The following is a 17,236-nucleotide window of genomic DNA, read 5'->3' as shown; positions in this document are numbered from 1 at the left end:
AGCTCATGACATTGAGAGCCTCTCTCGGCGGGCATATGCTCGGGTCGGACCAGGCTGGTTATGGCTATCCAACACTGGAACTCTTCCAAGTCAAGGTAAGCTTTTAGTTTTAATAATTTCTTGCTACTGGGACCCACCAGTGTAACTGCTAAACTGCTTGCTAACTGTGCACTGTACTTACTGCATGATTGTAGCGGGTTTACTAATGCGTTAGTTCTGTTAGCTAATATGGTGATGATGTAGGCTGTGTGTAGCAGTTTAGCAGTGATGATATGAAGGTTTGTTGGAAAGGTTTTTTCGCCTGGTCACAGACAGCTGATGTGTTGTGCAATGAAGTCCACAAGCGAAGGGAATAGGTGAAAAGAGAAGAGCGCCTAGATGCGAGAAGGAAGTATCCAATGATCAAAGGGATCATACAGTTTGTATGTGGCTACTATGACAGTGAACTGTGTTTGTGTGTGATCAAGGGTGTATTCATTCCGCCAATTTTGCTGAAAATAATGTATTAAACAGAAGCAAACTGAACGAAACGGGGATAAACAATAGGAACTCTTGTTTGCAAGTGTTAGACTAGATCAGCTAGCTGCAGACAAGATTGTGCAAGGCAGTATTGAATGTGTCAATGTCTGTCACTATGTTGTAAACTTTCATTCATAGGCTAGGTTGTAGTAACCTCATGCTGGGTATAAGGAACATTTTAGTATCATGTAGTAAACCTATTGATGTTAATTTGAGCTAGGTGAATGGAATATGACAGTCATCCAATATGCTGTAATAGAAAAAAGTCCATGCTCATAAAAAAAAATAAAAAAATGTCCTCCCTCATTTTAAACGGCACCGTCCGCCACTCATATACACCATCCCAGAAGCGCAAAAAGCTAGGGACTTTGAAGTACATTTTCTTAAAGTATATAACTTTGCCCTGTGCTTCTACGAGCATGCTCTTCATATAGCCTAGGCCTATAGTAAGTCATGGATCATTTTACTGAGACCACACTAGGTGAACTTGATATTGTACACCCTGCAGAAAATCAGGGATAAGGGCCATCATCGGACACACATGAGATACTATGATAAGCAACTAATTCTCAAACCCTGAGCAATATAACATTTAATCGATTACAAATTACATAACCCTCCCCTGGACTAAATACAAAAAAATGCTAAAACCTCCCCTTGACTGAAATTGAAAAAGTATGACCCTCCCACATTTTCCTCCGGGTAACTATTGTTTACATTTTTATCTCTCGCTAGCGATTTACTTTGACTATATATCCATAACACATTCATTACACATCCATAAGCATTTCAGGTATGTGTTACAACAGATCCCAACCACATTATTAAAAGGTTAATGAAATATTTATATTTATGCTGCAGTAGTTTGTGTTGGGGGCTATGGTCAGTTTGTTATATCTGGAGTACTTCTCCTGTCTTATCCGGTGTCCTGTGTGAATTGAAGTATGCTCTCTCTAATTCTCTCTTTCTCTCTTTCTTTCTCTCTCTCGGAGGACCTGAGCCCTAGGACCATGCCTCAGGACTACCTGGCATGATGACTGCTTGCTGTCCCCAGTTCACCTGGCCGTGCTGCTGCTCCAGTTTCAACTGTTCTGCCTGTGGCTATGGAACCCTGACCTGTTCACCGGATGTGCTACCCATCATAGACCTGCTGTTTTCAACTCTCTAGAGACAGCAGGAGAGTTAGAGATACTCTTAATGATCAGCTATGAAAAGCCAATGATCGGCTATGAAAAGCCAACTGACATTTACTCCTGACTTGCTGCACCCTCGACAACTACTGTGGTTATTATTATTTGACCATGCTGGTCATTTAAGAACATTTGAACATCTTGGCCATGTTCTGTTATAATCTCCAGCTGGCACAGCCAGAAGAGGACTGGCCACCCCTCATAGCCTGGTTCCTCTCTAGGTTTCTTCCTAGGTTTTGCCCTTTCTAGGGAGTTTTTCCTAGCCACCGTGCCTCTTCACCTGCATTGCTTGCTGTTTGGGGTTTTAGGCTGGGTTTCTGTACAGCACTTTGATATATCAACTGATGTAAGAAGGGCTATATAAATAAATTTGATTTGATTTGATATTAATACAACCTTTTCCAGTACACGACAAACTGACGTCACACACAGATGCGCGAGACTCTTGGCTGCAGTAAGAAAACCTAGATTTAGTCTAGATTTACATTTTATTACTTCTAAAATGCTTGAACAGCATATTTGGTTGTGCTCTTTACAAAATAACTATCTGGAATGCAGCAGTTGTTAGTTGGAATGCTAACGCTCATTGACATAGGCTGTATCAAAAAAGCTAGCCAAATAGCCATTGTACTGGTTGAAGTTTATTATTAAGCAGGACAATCATACGAGCCTTAAAATCCAATAATAATCCAAAAGTAGTGTGCAATGCACTCATAAGCAACATGTAAATAGAGGCTTTTTTTGCTGGCGTTCTATAAGAACTCCCGTGTTCTTCCACCAACTTGCACGAATCGCCCTCATATGGCAAAAACTAATGTAGACATTAATAAATGCATTTCTAAAGCTTCTCCAAAAAATGGAAAATGGTAAGGGGATGCCAAGATGGAGACACTGTGGCTTCAACACAGCACCTATCAGTGATCTAGTGTATATAGTTTATAAATGATTGGTCTCATTCCGACTCCCTACTATGGGACACAGTGCCCCCTATCAGTCATCTAGTGTATTTTGTTTATAAATCATTGGTCTCGTTACGTTTATTACTATGGGACACAGTGGAGATCGAATTTCAAAATTGATGTTGCAAATTATAATGTCTAGATGCTTTTTACAGTGGTGATTAAGTTTATAAATTGCATGGCTGGGCAGTGGGTCTGTAAAAGTAGTAGTAGGAGTAGTGCTTGCTTGGTAACAATGTAAATGATGACACTTTTTCTGAATGTACTCGCCATGTGGATGGTATTTAGTGTATCATTGGCATGATAAACAGATGTTTTATTATCACATACACCAGATAGGTCTAGTGAAATGTGTTGTCAGCCGTAGTAGTACGGCGCCACTGGAGCAAATTAGGGTTAAGTGCCTTGCTCAAGGACACATCAACAGATCAGTGTTGCCAACAATTTTTCAGTGAGATCTGCTATTGGCTCCTTGATTTATCCCAGAAGTCACTAGATGTCATTTTGAATTTGTCGCTAGAGTCTTTTACGCATAAAAGTCTCTGGAGGGGGTCTGAAAACTCACTAAATATAGCAACTAAGTTGCTAAATTGGCAACACCGCAACAGATTTTTCACCTTGACGGCTCAGGTATTCAAACCAGCAACCTTTTGGCTACTGGCCCAACACTCTAACCGCTAGGCTACCTGCTGCTCTAGACTATAACATCAGGTCTAACAATGGGAATTCCAAAACACCCGTTGTATAAATAAGCATAATCTTCAACATTTTCAAAATTAGATTTGGCCTTTTGGCATATACGATAACAATGGTATGGCAGAAGCACACTTTTCAGAACAGTCATAATGATGACACTACTCTGTCATTGTAACGATGCATCTATTAAGATGCCTAAATATGAACTCTTGCATAGCATGATATGAATGCGCTATAGATATGCTATGGATATTTTTCATTAATCTTTAATAATGTGGTTGGGACATGTTCTAAAATGTTCATTAAACACTTATAGATGTGTAATGAATGTGTTATGGATATATAGTCAAAGTTAATCGTTAAATATCATTTTGATTGATTGACATTTTAGAACAGATTTTCACTATTCATATTTTAAAGGCGGGTCTCGGGCTTGACCAATATGGAACAGTATGTAGATTTGTTGTGCTCACAATGATCACCGCAAACCTTAACAAGCAGCCACCTTAAATATGCTGTTGGATAAATCTGCTCCCAGCTAAATACATTCTACTGTTTGGCCTCACTAACTTGTACAGGTCTTCTTGTCATTGTTGAGAGTGTAGCCAGCGTTGCAGTTGCAGGTGAAGACGCCTGGCGAGGCGATACAGATCTGCTCACAGTCATGCTTACCCTCATCACACAGGTCCATCACTGTGTTTCATAAAAAACAGAGACACTGATTATGGCATGGCTGTGGTTTCATGTACAGAATACAGTTCATTAAGGTCCACACACATAATGCATTATCATGCAGTAAGGATTTATGATAGTCTTAAAATGTCTTATCATTCCATAATGATCCTGAGGTAAAATCTTTTGAGTCGTGTTGAAAAATTGCCAAAGACAGGATATACTGTATCATGTGTTGACTGTAAAACAGTATGAACTCATACATGCTTATAACTAATATCAATTTATTACGCGTGTGCACCTTAGGTGAAGTGATACCCATTTACTTCATACTGGCAGTCCAGCTTACTACTGATCATTCTAACCATCTTGAACCGTTATGCAGATTTGAGGATCAGCTGAGAAAAATATTCCGGCAGTCAGTCTAATGTACTTTCTGACTGTTTACCGTTTGAGTTATTGTATTTATAATTTACAACTGCGACCTGGTAATACCAATGATGCAAAAGTATTCATTCCCCTTGGCGATTTTCCTATTTTGTTGCATGACAACCTGTAGTTTAAATCGATTTTGTTTGGATTTCATGTAATTGACATACACAAAATAGTCCAAATTGGTGAAGTGAAATGAAAAAAAAATACTTGTTTAAAAAAAATTGAAATAATAACTAATCGAAATAATAACTAAACAAATGTGTACACCCCCTTGCTATGAAGCCCCTGAATAAGATCTGGTGAAACCAATTACCCCCAGAAGTCACGTAATTAGTTAAATAAAGTCCACATGTGTGCAATCTAAGTGTCACATGATCTGTCATATCATCTCAGTATATATACCCCTTTTCTGAAAGGCTCCAGAGTCTGCAACACCACTATGCAAGGGGCACCATGAAGAGCAAGGAGCTCTCCAAACAGGTCAGGGACAAAGTTGTGGAGAAGTACAGATCAGGGTTGGGTAATAAAAAAATATCAGAAACTTTGAACATCCCACGGAGCACCATTAAATCCATTATTAAAAAATGGGAAGAATATGGCACCACAACAGACCTGCCAAGAGAGGGCCACCCACCAAAACTCGGGGATCAGGCAAGGAGGGCATTAATCTAGAAAGAGGCAACAAAGAGACCAAATATAACCCTGAAGGAGCTGCAAAGCTCCACAGCGGAGATTGGAGTATCTGTCCATAGGACCACTTTAAGCCGTACACTCCACAGAGTTGGGCTTTACGGAAGAGTGGCTAAAAAAGCAATTGTCTAATGAAGAAAATAAGCAGACACATTTGGTGTTCGCCAAAAGGCATGTTGATGACTCCCCAAAAATATGGAAGAAGGTACTCTGGTCAGATGAGACTAAAATTTAGCTTTTTGGCCATCAAGAAAAACATATCTGGCACAAACCCAACACCTCTCATCACCCCGAGATATTCATCCCCACAGTGAAGCATGGTGGTGGCAGCATCAGCATGATGCATGTGGGGATGTTTTTTGTCAGCAGTGACTGGGAAACTGGTCAGAATTGAAGGCATGATGGATGACACTAAATACAGGGATATTCTTGAGGGAAACCTGTTTCAGTCTTCCAGAGATTTGAGACTGGGACAGAAGTTAACCTTCCAGCAGGACGATGACCCTGTCACACCCTCACCATAGAGAGCTCTTGTTTCTCTATGGTGTAGTAGGTCAGGGCGTGACTAGGGGGTCTTCTAGTTGACATTTTCTATGTTGGTGTTTCGTATGGTTCCCAATTAGAGGCAGCTGGTAATCATTGCCTCTAATTGGGGACCATATTTAAGTAGCCATTTTTCATATTTAAGTAACCATTTGTGGGATATTGTTTATGTTTAGCTGCCTGTGTGCACGTCATGACTTCACGTTTAGTTGTTTGTTTCACGGAGATTAAAAATATGTGGAACACGCTGCGCCTTAGTCCGCTCATTACGACGATCGTGACAGACCCTAAGCATACTGCTAAAGGAACACTTGAGTGGTTTAAGGGGAAACATTTAAATGTCTTGGAATAGCCTAGTCAAAGCCCAGACATCAATCCAATTGAGAATCTGTGGTATTACTTAAAGATTGCTGTACACCAGCGGAACCCATTCAATTTGAAGGAGCTGGAGCAGTTTTGAAGGGGCAATGATCCCAGTGGCTAGATGTGCCAAGGTTATTGAGACATACCCCAAGAGACCTGCAGCTGTAATTGCAGCAAAAGGTGGCTCTACAAAGTATTGCACGCTTAAGTTCAGTTTTTTTTGTCTTATAATAAAAATAATTAAAAAATATTTAGCATTTTCAAAGTGGTAGGCATGTTGTGTTGTAAGGTAACAAAATAGGAAAAATTACACGGGGGTGCATACTTTCGCAAGCCACTGTAATTGTAGACACGTCTGGCACAAATAAATAACAAAACACTACAAAAATATTGATATGGCAAGTAAGCTTTACCAGGAGATACTCGCCAACATTTATGCACGTATGCATGCATGCATGTGATGTACCAGTTGGAGAAATAACCAACATACTTTTTTTTGGCACATGTATGATGATGAATGAATAAATTAATAAGGCTTTGATATTATGTTTGGCGGTATAGTCATCCATGGATGTGGCCTGGGGAAATATAAGGTTTCACTTCATGGGAACTATCTGTCAAAGAGCAGATTTATCTTGAGATTTTCTAGGCAAGTGACCATATCCAGTTGAGTCCAGTGTATTTTATTAAGTTAGAAAACTCAGTGAAAGTGAATTGGATAACAAAGGCTTGGTTGGATAGCTTTTTTTGTTTGTTTGTTTTTAAGTAGAGAGGAGTAACTACTGTAGGTCATACCACTTATTAAGTTAGTGTTTATTAATCTATTGTTCGTTCATTAGATTAACAGTACACACAGATAATGGTCACCACTTTTTACAAACATCCAATTTAGAGTATTTTTCCATGTAAAATAAAACAGTTGTACTCCCAAATGGCTATGTGTAGACTAATGTACAAAAATAAAAATACATAGACTTACATAGACTTCAATATTTGGGTTCAATAGCTGAAGCGTGCTCCTGGCTTTATAAAGTTTCAAGCCTCTTAAAGGCCCAGTGCAGTCAAAAATGTGATTTTTCTATGATTTATATATATTTCCACAATATGAGGTTGGAATAATACTGTGAAATTGATGATAATGCCCTTTTAGTTGGATAGAGGTTTGACCTGCCTGTTGACATCACCTGGCAGTAAATTATCTAATAGATAAATAAGAGAGTTCCAAACCTCTGCCAATAACAGCTAGTTTTCAGTTTTCCTTTCCCCACTCAGAACACTCCCAAAGAGTCCTAGCAAAATACTTACTTGAGATATTGCTCTTTGCTGTTTATTTTTTAACCATTTTAATTGAAAACAATCACAGTAAGGAACTGTACTTAATTGTTACCCAGAAATGATTTGATATTGAGATAAAAGCAGCTGCATTGGCCCTTTAAAGTGTGTGGAAACTTACTCTGGCAGGTCTTTCCATCCTCTTGGAGCGTGTATCCCTCAGCACAGCGGCAGAAATAGCCATTGAGTACATCCACACATTCATGCTGACAGCTGTGATTCCCAAACGAACAGTAGTCGATCACTGAAGGAAGGAAAATGCAAGAAAATTATATGCTTATAGAAACTCATTTATAATGCATAATATTAAATAGTATTCAAAAATGCTCTTGATTGTATTTGTCACACATTTATGTAGTGCTAATGAAGGCTTTATGAAGGCTTCATAAGCTGCACGTCATTTAAAGCAGGACCCTTAAGTCTATGGGAAATATTGTTTTAATTGTGACTAGGGGGCAGTATTTTCATTTTTGGAAAAATAACGTTCCCATAGTAAACGGGATATTTTGTCAGGACAAGATGCTAGAATATGCATGTAATTGACAGCTTAGGATAGAAAACACTCTACATGTTCCAAAACTGTAAAAATATTGTCTGTGAGTATAACAGAACTGATGTTGCAGGCGAAAGCCTGAGAAAAATCCAATCCGGAAGTGCCCCATGTTTTGAAAGTGCTGCGTTCCAATGTGTCCTTATTGAGCAGTGAATGGGCTATCAACCAGATTACTCTTTCTCCGTATTCCTGAAGGTGTCTACAGCATTGTGACGTAGTTATACGCATATATGTTGAAGAATACCCGTACGCAGCTACATTGCGCAAGTGGTCACCTGATGCTCCCAGAGAGATTCTCGCGTAAAATACAGAGGTAGCCATTACTCCAATCGGTCCTACTGAAAAACGAATTGTCTCGATGGATATATTATCGAATAGATATTTGAAAAACACCTTGAAGATTGATTATAAACAACGTTTTCCATGTTTCTGTCGAAATTATGGAGCTAATTTGGAATGTTTTTCGACGTTTTCGTGACTGCAATTTCCGGGCGATTTCTCAGCCAAACGTGAAGAACAAACGGAGCTATTTCGCCTACAAAAATAATATTTTGGGAAAAAAGGAACATTTGCTATCTAACTGGGAGTCTCATGAATGAAAACATTTGATCTTTTCTGATTTCCGTGACCAAGTTACCTGCTGCTAGCTGGACAAAATGCTATGCTAGGCTATCGATAAACTTACACAAATGCTTGTCTAGCTTTGGCTGTAAAGCATATTTTGAAAATCTGAGATGACAGGGTGATTAACAAAAGGCTAAGCTGTGTCTCAATATATTTCACTTGTGATTTTCATGAATAGGAATATTTTCTAGTAATATTTATGTCCGTTGCATTATGCTAATTAGTGTCAGATGATGACAACGGTCCCGTTCACGGGATGGGGTGTCACTAGAGGTTAACCTGTTAGATCTCTAGGGGCGCTATTTCATTTTTGGATAAAAAACGTTCCCGTTTTAAGCGCGATATTTTGTCACGAAAAGATGCTCGACTATGCATATTCTTGACAGTTTTGGAAAGAAAACACTCTGAAGTTTCAGAATCTGCAAAGATTTTGTCTGTAAGTGCCCCAGAACTCATTCTACAGGCGAAACCAAGATGATGCATCAACCAGGAATTAGCAGAATTTCTGAAGCTCTGTTTTCCATTGTCTCCTTATATGGCTGTGATTGCGCAAGGAATGAGCCTACACTTTCTGTCGTTCGCCCAAGGTCTTAGCAGCATTGTGACGTATTTGCAGGCATATCATTGGAAGATTGACCATAAGAGACTACATTTTCCAAGTGTCCGCCTGGTGTCCTGCGTGGAATTCGGTGCGCAATTGCCAGCTGCTCGTACCTATCCATTTGATATAGGGGAGAAACCATGTGTCCAAGAACGATGTATCAATGAAGAGATATGTGAAAAACACCTTGATGATTGATTCTAAACAACGTTTGCCATGTTTTCAGTCGATATTATGGAGTTAATTTGGAAAAAAGTTCGCGTTTTGAGGACTGAATTTTCGGATTTTTTTTGGTAGCCAAATGTGATGTATAAAACGGAGCTATTTCTAATACACAAGGAATCTTTTTGGAAAAACTGAGCATCTGCTATCTAACTGAGAGTATCCTCATTGAAAACATCAGAAGTTCTTCAAAGGTAAATGATTTTATTTGAAGGCTTTTATGTTTTTGTTAATGTTGCGTGCTGGATGCTAACGCTAATGCTAACGCAAAATGCTAATGCTAAATGCTAACGCTAGCTAGCTACTTTTACACAAATGATTGTTTTCCTATGGTTGAGAAGCATATTTTGAAAATCTGAGATGACAGTGTTGTTTACAAAAGGCTAAGCTTGAGAGATGGCATATTTATTTCATTTCATTTGCGATTTTCATGAATAGTTAACGTTGTGTTATGCTAATGAGCTTGCTGATAGATTTACACAATCCTGGATACAGGGGTTTTTTCATAGCTAAACGTGACGCAGAAAACGGAGCGATTTGTCCTAAACAAATAATCTTTCAGGAAAAACTGAACATTTGCTATCTGAGAGTCTCCTCAATGAAAACATCTGAAGTTCTTCAAAGGTAAATGATTTTATTTGAATGCTTTTCTGTTTTTTTGTGTAAATGTTGCCAGCTGAATGCTAATGCTAAATGCTACGTTAGCCATCAATACTGTTACACAAATGCTTGTTTTGCAATGGTTGAGAAGCATATTTTGAAAATCTGAGATGACAGTGTTGTTAACAAAAGGCTAAGCTTGAGAGCTAGCATATTTATTTCATTTCATTTGCGATTTTCATGAATAGTTAACGTTGCGTTATGGTAATGAGCTTGAGGCTGTAGTCACGATACCGGATCCGGGTTTGGGAGATCAGAGAGGTTAATGGAGTCAGACCAAGGCTCTGCATCTGTCCTTGTGCCTTAGTGCTTCTTTCTACTGGAGGCCACATTCTTTTGGAGAGATTGGAAACCCAAATTGGTCTAGACAGATAAGTTCTGGCCTGGTTTAGATGTTATCTGTCGGAAAGATATCAGCTTGTCTCTGTGGATGGTTTGTCTTTTGACAACTGTAAATTCCGGTGTTCCTCAAGGTTCTGTTTTAGGACCACTATTGTTTACACTATTTTAACTTTTGGAGATGTCATTCGGAAGCATAATTTTAACTTTCACTGCTATGCGGACAATACACAGCTGTAACTTTCGATGAAACATGTGAATCCCTAAAATTGCCCTCCCTGGAAGCCTGGGTTTCAGACATAAGGTAGTGGATTGCGACACATTTTTAACTTCTTAAGGTATTGGGGGCAGGATTTTCACTTTTGGATAAATAGCGTACCTAATTTCAACTTCCTGCTACTCATGCCAAGAATATAAAATATGCATATTATTAGTAGATTTGGATAGAAAACACTTCTAAAACTGGTTTGAATCATATCTGTGAGTGTAACAGAATTTATGTATCAGGCAAAACCCCGAGGACTAACCGTTCAGATTTTTTTTTTTAGGTCTCTGTCTGTTCATTGAGTTCTCATTGGGAAACAATATTTCTTAGGAACATGTTTTCAGTTCCTACCGCTTCCACTGGATGTCACCAGTCTTTGAAATTTGGTTGAGTTTATTCCTTTGTGCAATGAAGAAGTATGGCAATCTAGGAACTGCGTAACACTGTTGAGAGTTGCGCAAGACTTGAAAAGTATCTTGGTTTGTTGTCTTCCTGTATTGAACACAGATAGACCCGTCTTCAATTTGATCGATTATTAATGTTTAAAAACACCTAAAGTTGTATTACAAAAGTTGTTTGAAATGTTTTGGCAAAGTTTACAGGCAACTTTTGAAATATATTTTAGTGATGTTGCGCAATTTGGAAGCGCCAAATAAATTGACATTTTTATATATATGGACGGAATTAATCGAACAAAAGCACCAATTGTGATGTTTATGGGACATATTGGAGTGCCAACAAAAGAAGCTTGTCAAAGGTAAGGCATGTTTTATACACTGCTCAAAAAAATAAAGGGAACACTTAAACAACACAATGTAAATCCAAGTCAATCACACTTCTGTGAAATCAAACTGTTAGGAAGCAACACTGATTGACAATAAATTTCACATCCTATTTTGCAAAGGGAATAGACAACAGGTGGAAATTATAGGCATTTAGCAAGACACCCCCAACAAAGGAGTGGTTCTGCAGGTGGGGACCACAGACCACTTGTCAGTTCCTATGCTTCCTGGCTGATGTTTTGGTCACTTTTGAATGCTGGCGGTGCTTTCACTCTAGTGGTAGCATGAGACGGAGTCTACAACCCACACAAGTGGCTCAAATAGTGCAGCTCATCCAGGATGGCACATCAATGCGAGCTGTGGCAAGAAGGTTTGCTGTGTCTGTCAGCGTAGTGTCCAGAGCATGGAGGCGCTACCAGGAGACAGGCCAGTACATCAGGAGACGTGGAGGAGGCCGTAGGAGGGCAACAACCCAGCAGCAGGACCGCTACCTCCGCCTTTGTGCAAGGAGGAGCAGGAGGAGCACTGCCAGAGGCCTGCAAAATGACCTCCAGCAGGCCACAAATGTGCATGTGTCTGCTCAAACGGTCAGAAACAGACTCCATGAGGGTGGTATGAGGGCCCAACGTCCACAGGTGGGGGTTGTGCTTACAGCCCAACACCGTGCAGGACGTTTGGCATTTGCCAGAGAACACCAAGATTGGCAAATTCGCCACTGGCGCGCTGTGCTCTTCACATATGAAAGCAGGTTCACACTGAGCACGTGACAGGCGTGACAGTCTGGAGACGCCGTGGAGAACGTTCTGTTGCCTGCAACATCCTCCAGCATGACCGGTTTGGCGGTGGGTCAGTCATGGTGTGGGGTGGCATTTCTTTGGGGGGCCGCACAGCCCTCCATGTGCTCGCCAGAGGTAGCCTGACTGCCATTAGGTACCGAGATGAGATCCTCAGACCCCTTGTGAGACCATATGCTGGTGTGGTTGGCCCTGGGTTCCTCCTAATGCAAGACAATGCTAGACCTCATGTGGCTGGAGTGTGTCAGCAGTTCCTGCAAGAGGAAGGCATTGATGCTATGGACTGGCCCGCCCGTTCCCCAGACCTGAATCCAATTGAGCACATCTGGGACATCATGTCTCACTCCATCCACTGTTGCACCACAGACTGTCCAGGAGTTGGCGGATGCTTTAGTCCAGGTCTGGGAGGAGATCCCTCAGGAGACCACCCGCCACCTCATCAGGAGCATGCCCAGGTGTTGTAGGGAGGTCATACAGGCACGTGGAGGCCACACACACTACTGCGCCTCATTTTGACTTGTTTTAAGGACATTACATCAAAGTTGGATCAGCCTGTAGTGTGGTTTTCCACTTTAATTTTGAGTGTTGCTCCAAATCCAGACCTCCATGGGTTGATACATTTGATTTCCATTGATCATTTTTGTGTGATTTTGTTGTCAGCACATTCAACTATGTAAAGAAAAAAGTATTTAATAAGAATATTTCATTCATTCAGATCTAGGATGTGTTATTTTAGTGTTCCCTTTATTTTTTTGAGCAGTGTATTTTATTTCTGCCTTTTGTGTAGCGCCTGCAGGGTTGAAATATGCTACCCTCTTTGTTTACTGTTGTGCTATCATCAGATAATAGCTTCTAATTCTTTCGCCAAAAAGCCTTTTTAAAATCTGACATGTTGGCTGGATGAAGCTTTAATTTAGTATCTTACATGTGTGATTTAATGAAAGTTCGATTTTTACATCATTTTATTTGAATTTGCCACGCTGCATTTTCCCTGGCTTTTGGCCAAGTGGGACGCAAGCGTCCCCTATACCATAAGAAGTTAACTTTTAAACTCGGACAAAACAGAGATGCTAGTTCAAGGTCCCAAGTAACAAAGAGATCTTCTGTTGGACCTGACAATTAATAGTGATGGTTGTACAGTCATCTCAAAAAAAACTGAAGGACCTCAGCATTACTCTGGACCTTGATCCCTTTTGACGAACATATCAAGAGTATTTAAAGGACAGCTTTTTTCCATCTAAGTAACATGGCAAAAATCAGAAACGTTCTGTCCAAGAATTATGCAAAAAAATGTATCCATGCTTTTGTCACTTCTAGGTTAGACTACTGCCAAGCTTTACTCTCCGGCTGCCTGGATAAAGCACTAAATAAACTTCAGTTAGTGGTAAACACGGCTGATGGAATCTTGACTAGAAACCAAAATGTTATCATATTACTCCAGCGCTAGCCTCTCGATACTGGCTTTCTGTTGAGTCAAGGGTTGATTTCAAGGTTTTACTGCTAAAATACAAAGCATTACATGGGCTTGCTCCTATCCATCTTTCCGATTTGGTCCTGCCGTACATACCTACACGTACGCTACGGTCACAAGACGCAGGCCTCCTAATTGTCCCTAGAATTTCTAATTAAACACTGGAGGCAGGGCTTTCTCCTATAGAGCTCAATTTTTATGGAATGGTCTGGCTATCCATGTGAGAGACGCAGATTCGGTCTTGGCCTTTAAGTCTTTATTGAAGACTCGTCTCTTCAGTAGGTCCTATGATTGAGTGTAGTCTGGCCCAGGGTTGTGAAGGTGAACGGAAAGGCACTAGAGCGACGATCCGCCCTTGCTGTCTCTGCCTGTCCGGTTCCCCTCTCTCCTCTGGGATTCTCTGCCTCTAAGCCTCTACGGGGGGGGGCTGAGTCACTGGCTTACTGGTGCACTTCCATGCTGGCCCTAGGAGGGATATGTCACTGACGTGATCTTCTTGTCTGGGTTGGTGCCCCCCTCGGGTTCGTGCCGTGGGGGAGATCTCTGTGAGCTATACCCGGCCTGTGCTTTGGCAAAGTGGGTTGGGTTATATCCTACCTGTTCGGCCCTGTCCGGGGGTATTGTCAGACAGAGACACAGTGTCTCCCGACCAATCCTGTCTCAGCCTCCAGTATTTATGCTGCAATAGTTTGTGTTGGAGGGCTAGGGTCAGTCTGTTATCTGGAGTATTTCTCCGGTCTTATCCGATGTCCTGTGTGAATTTAAGTATGCTCCCTCTAATTCTCTCGCTTTTTTTCTCCTGATGACTCCTTGCAGTCCCCAGTCCATCGAGTCATGCTGCTGCTCCAGTTTCAACTGTTCTGCCTGTGGCTATGGAACCCTGACCTGTTCACTGGAGGTACTACCGTGTGCAGGACCTGCTGTTTTGGACTCTCTCTCCACCACATGCTGTATCTAACTCTGAATGATGGGCTATGAAAATCCAATTGACATTTACTCCTGAGGTGCTGACCTGTTGCACCCTCTACAACCACTGTGATTATTATTATTTGACCCTGCTGGTCATCTATGAACGTTTGAGCATCTCTGCCATGTTCTGTCATAATCTCCACCCCTCAGTGCCTGGTTCCTCTCTAGGTTTCTGCCTTTATAGTATAGTTTAGTTTCTGCCTTCCTAGGCACCGTGCTTCTACACCTGCATTGTTTGCTGTTTGGGGTTTTAGGCTGGGTTTCTGTACAGCACTTTGTGACTTCGGCTGATATAAAAAGGGCTTTAAAAATACATTTCATTGATTGATTGATGGTTGTCCTTCTGGAAGGTTCTCCCATCTCCACAGAGTAACTCTGGAGCTCTGTCAGAGTGTCCATTGGGTCCTTGGTCACCTACCAGATCAAGGACCTTCTCCCCCAATTGATCATTTTGGCCGGGCGGCCAGCTCTAGGAAGAGTCTTGGTGGCTCCAAACTTCATCCATTTAAGAATGATGGAGGCCACTGTGTTCTTGGGCACTTTTAATGCTGCAGAAATGTTTTGGTACCCTTCCCCAGATCTGTGCCTAGACACAATCTTGTCTCGGAGCTCTACGGACAATTCCTTTGACCTCATGCCTTGGTTTTTGCTTTGACATGCATTGTCAACTGTGGGACCTTATAAGAGACCCGTTTCAGGAAACTAGGCATATGTTGCGGGTCACTACTTCACAGGCGAGCCGTTTGAACGTAAACTATTTAACTTAAAATGCGTTTTGATTGGCAGAAATGCCTTCGCGAACATGTGAACTTTCATGTGCCTTAATAACAAACTTGAATTTGGACTGGTCTGTCATGTAGCAAGCTTCTGTCTGTTTCAGCTGGTCAGTATGTCTAGGTAATCCTGTCTAACACAGCTTTTTTTATGTATCGCATAGTAAAACTGCATGGGCCTAATGTCAAGTTAAAGTGTACTGTTTCAAATATAACACGTTTTTAATTTTGACAGAAAGTGGTTTCATTTCAAGTTAAAATGTACTGGTAGCTAGTCAAGCTGGTAGCTGGTCAAGCTGACTGGGTACACGGCTAGTACGCAAGCCCGAGAGGCAGTCCCAAGATTTTTGAGGGGGGCACACGAGGAGACTGGCTAAGTCAGGTAGGAGACCTGGGCCAACTCCTTGTGCTTACCGCGTGTAAATGGTCAGGCACCGTGTTATGCAGAGATGCGCACGGTGTCTCCAGTGCGTATTTCTAGCCTGGTGCGCTATATTCCAGCTCCTCGCATTGGCCTGGCTAGAATGAGCATCCAGCCAGGATGGGTTGTGTCAGCTTTACACTCCAGACCTCCAGTACGCCTCCACAGCTCAGTAAGTCCTGTGCCTGATCCTCGCACTCGCCCTGAGGTGCGTGTCCCTAGCCCGGTAACACCAGTGCCGGCACCACGCACCAGGCCAACAGTGCGCCTCCAGGGTCCAGTTCTCCCTGTTCCTCCTCCCTGCACTCACCCTGAGGTGTGTGTCCTCAGCCCAGTACCACCAGTGCCGGCACCACGCACCAGGCCTACAGTGCGCCTCGCCAGTCCAGAGTGTCCGGCAACAGTACCCAGTCCAGAGCGTCTGGCAACAGTACCCAGTCCAGAGCGTCCGGCAACAGTACCCAGTCCAGAGCGTCCGGCAACAGTACCCAGTCCAGAGCGTCCGGCAACAGTACCCAGTCCAGAACGTCCGGCAACAGTCTACAGACCGGAAACTCTTACGATGGGCCGCAGACCGGAACCTCCTACGACGGGCCGCAGACCGGAACCTCCTACGACGAGCCGCAGACCGGAACCTCCTACGACGGGCCGCAGACCAGAACCTCCTACGACGGGCCGCAGGCCGGAACCTCCTACGACGGGCCGCAGGCCGGAACCTCCTACGACGGGCCGCAGGCCGGAACCTCCTACGACGGGCCGCAGGCCGGAACCTCCTATGACAGGCCGCAGGCCGGAACCTCCTACGACAGGCCGCAGGCCGGAACCGCCAGAGTCTCCCTCCAGTCCGGATCCGCCAGAGTCTCCCTCCTGTCCTGAGCCTCCAGAGCCGTCAGCCAGCCAGGAGCCGCCAGAGCCGTCAGCCAGCCAGGAGCCGCCAGAGCCGTCAGCCAGCCAGGAGCCGCCAGAGCCGTCAGCCAGCCAGGAGCCGCCAGAGCCGTCAGCCAGCCAGGAGCCGCCAGAGCCGTCAGCCAGCCAGGAGCCGCCAGAGCCGTCAGCCAATCAGGAGCCGCCAGAGCCGTCAGCCAGCCAGGAGCCGCCAGAGCCGTCAGCCAGCCAGGAGCCGCCAGAGCCGTCAGCCAACCAGGTGCTGCCGATGCCGCCTGTCACGCCGGCGATGCTGGAATCTCCCTCCTGTCCGGAGCTGCCAGAGCCGCTCCTCAGTCCAGTGACGCCCGCTGCGAGGCTCCCCGCTCCAGAGGTGGTGGCTCAAGACTGAGGTAGAGCGGGGTCCACGTCCTGCACCCGAGCCGCGCCGTGAAAAAGGCCCACCCGGACCCTCCCCTTTAGATTAGGTTTTGCGGGG

The 17,236-nt window shown here is 43.0% G+C and overlaps 1 protein-coding gene across 6 annotated transcripts in view; it reads right to left on the bottom strand.

Annotated features, from left to right (window-relative positions):
* The window catches only part of LOC110527673 (matrilin-4), a 63,038-nt gene that overhangs the window by 29,217 nt on the left and 16,585 nt on the right, over window positions 1–17,236 (bottom strand). For 3 of the 6 annotated variants that reach the window (XM_021609104.2, XM_021609106.2, XM_021609105.2), the window contains exons 7-8: window positions 7,521–7,643; window positions 3,935–4,057 (exon numbers count right to left, since the gene is read on the bottom strand). The exons of 1 other annotated variant lie outside the window; for it this stretch is intronic. In XM_021609104.2, coding sequence (XP_021464779.1) covers window positions 3,935–4,057; window positions 7,521–7,643 — 246 coding nt within the window. The remainder of the gene's footprint in view (window positions 1–3,934; window positions 4,058–7,520; window positions 7,644–17,236) is intronic. 2 more of the 6 variants (XM_021609107.2, XM_021609109.2) reach the window with 2 other exon arrangements.

Source organism: Oncorhynchus mykiss, chromosome 7 (genome assembly GCF_013265735.2).
Source record: "Oncorhynchus mykiss isolate Arlee chromosome 7, USDA_OmykA_1.1, whole genome shotgun sequence".
Taxonomy (NCBI): Eukaryota; Metazoa; Chordata; class Actinopteri; order Salmoniformes; family Salmonidae; genus Oncorhynchus; species Oncorhynchus mykiss.
This window is presented reverse-complemented; position numbering and strand designations above follow the sequence as displayed.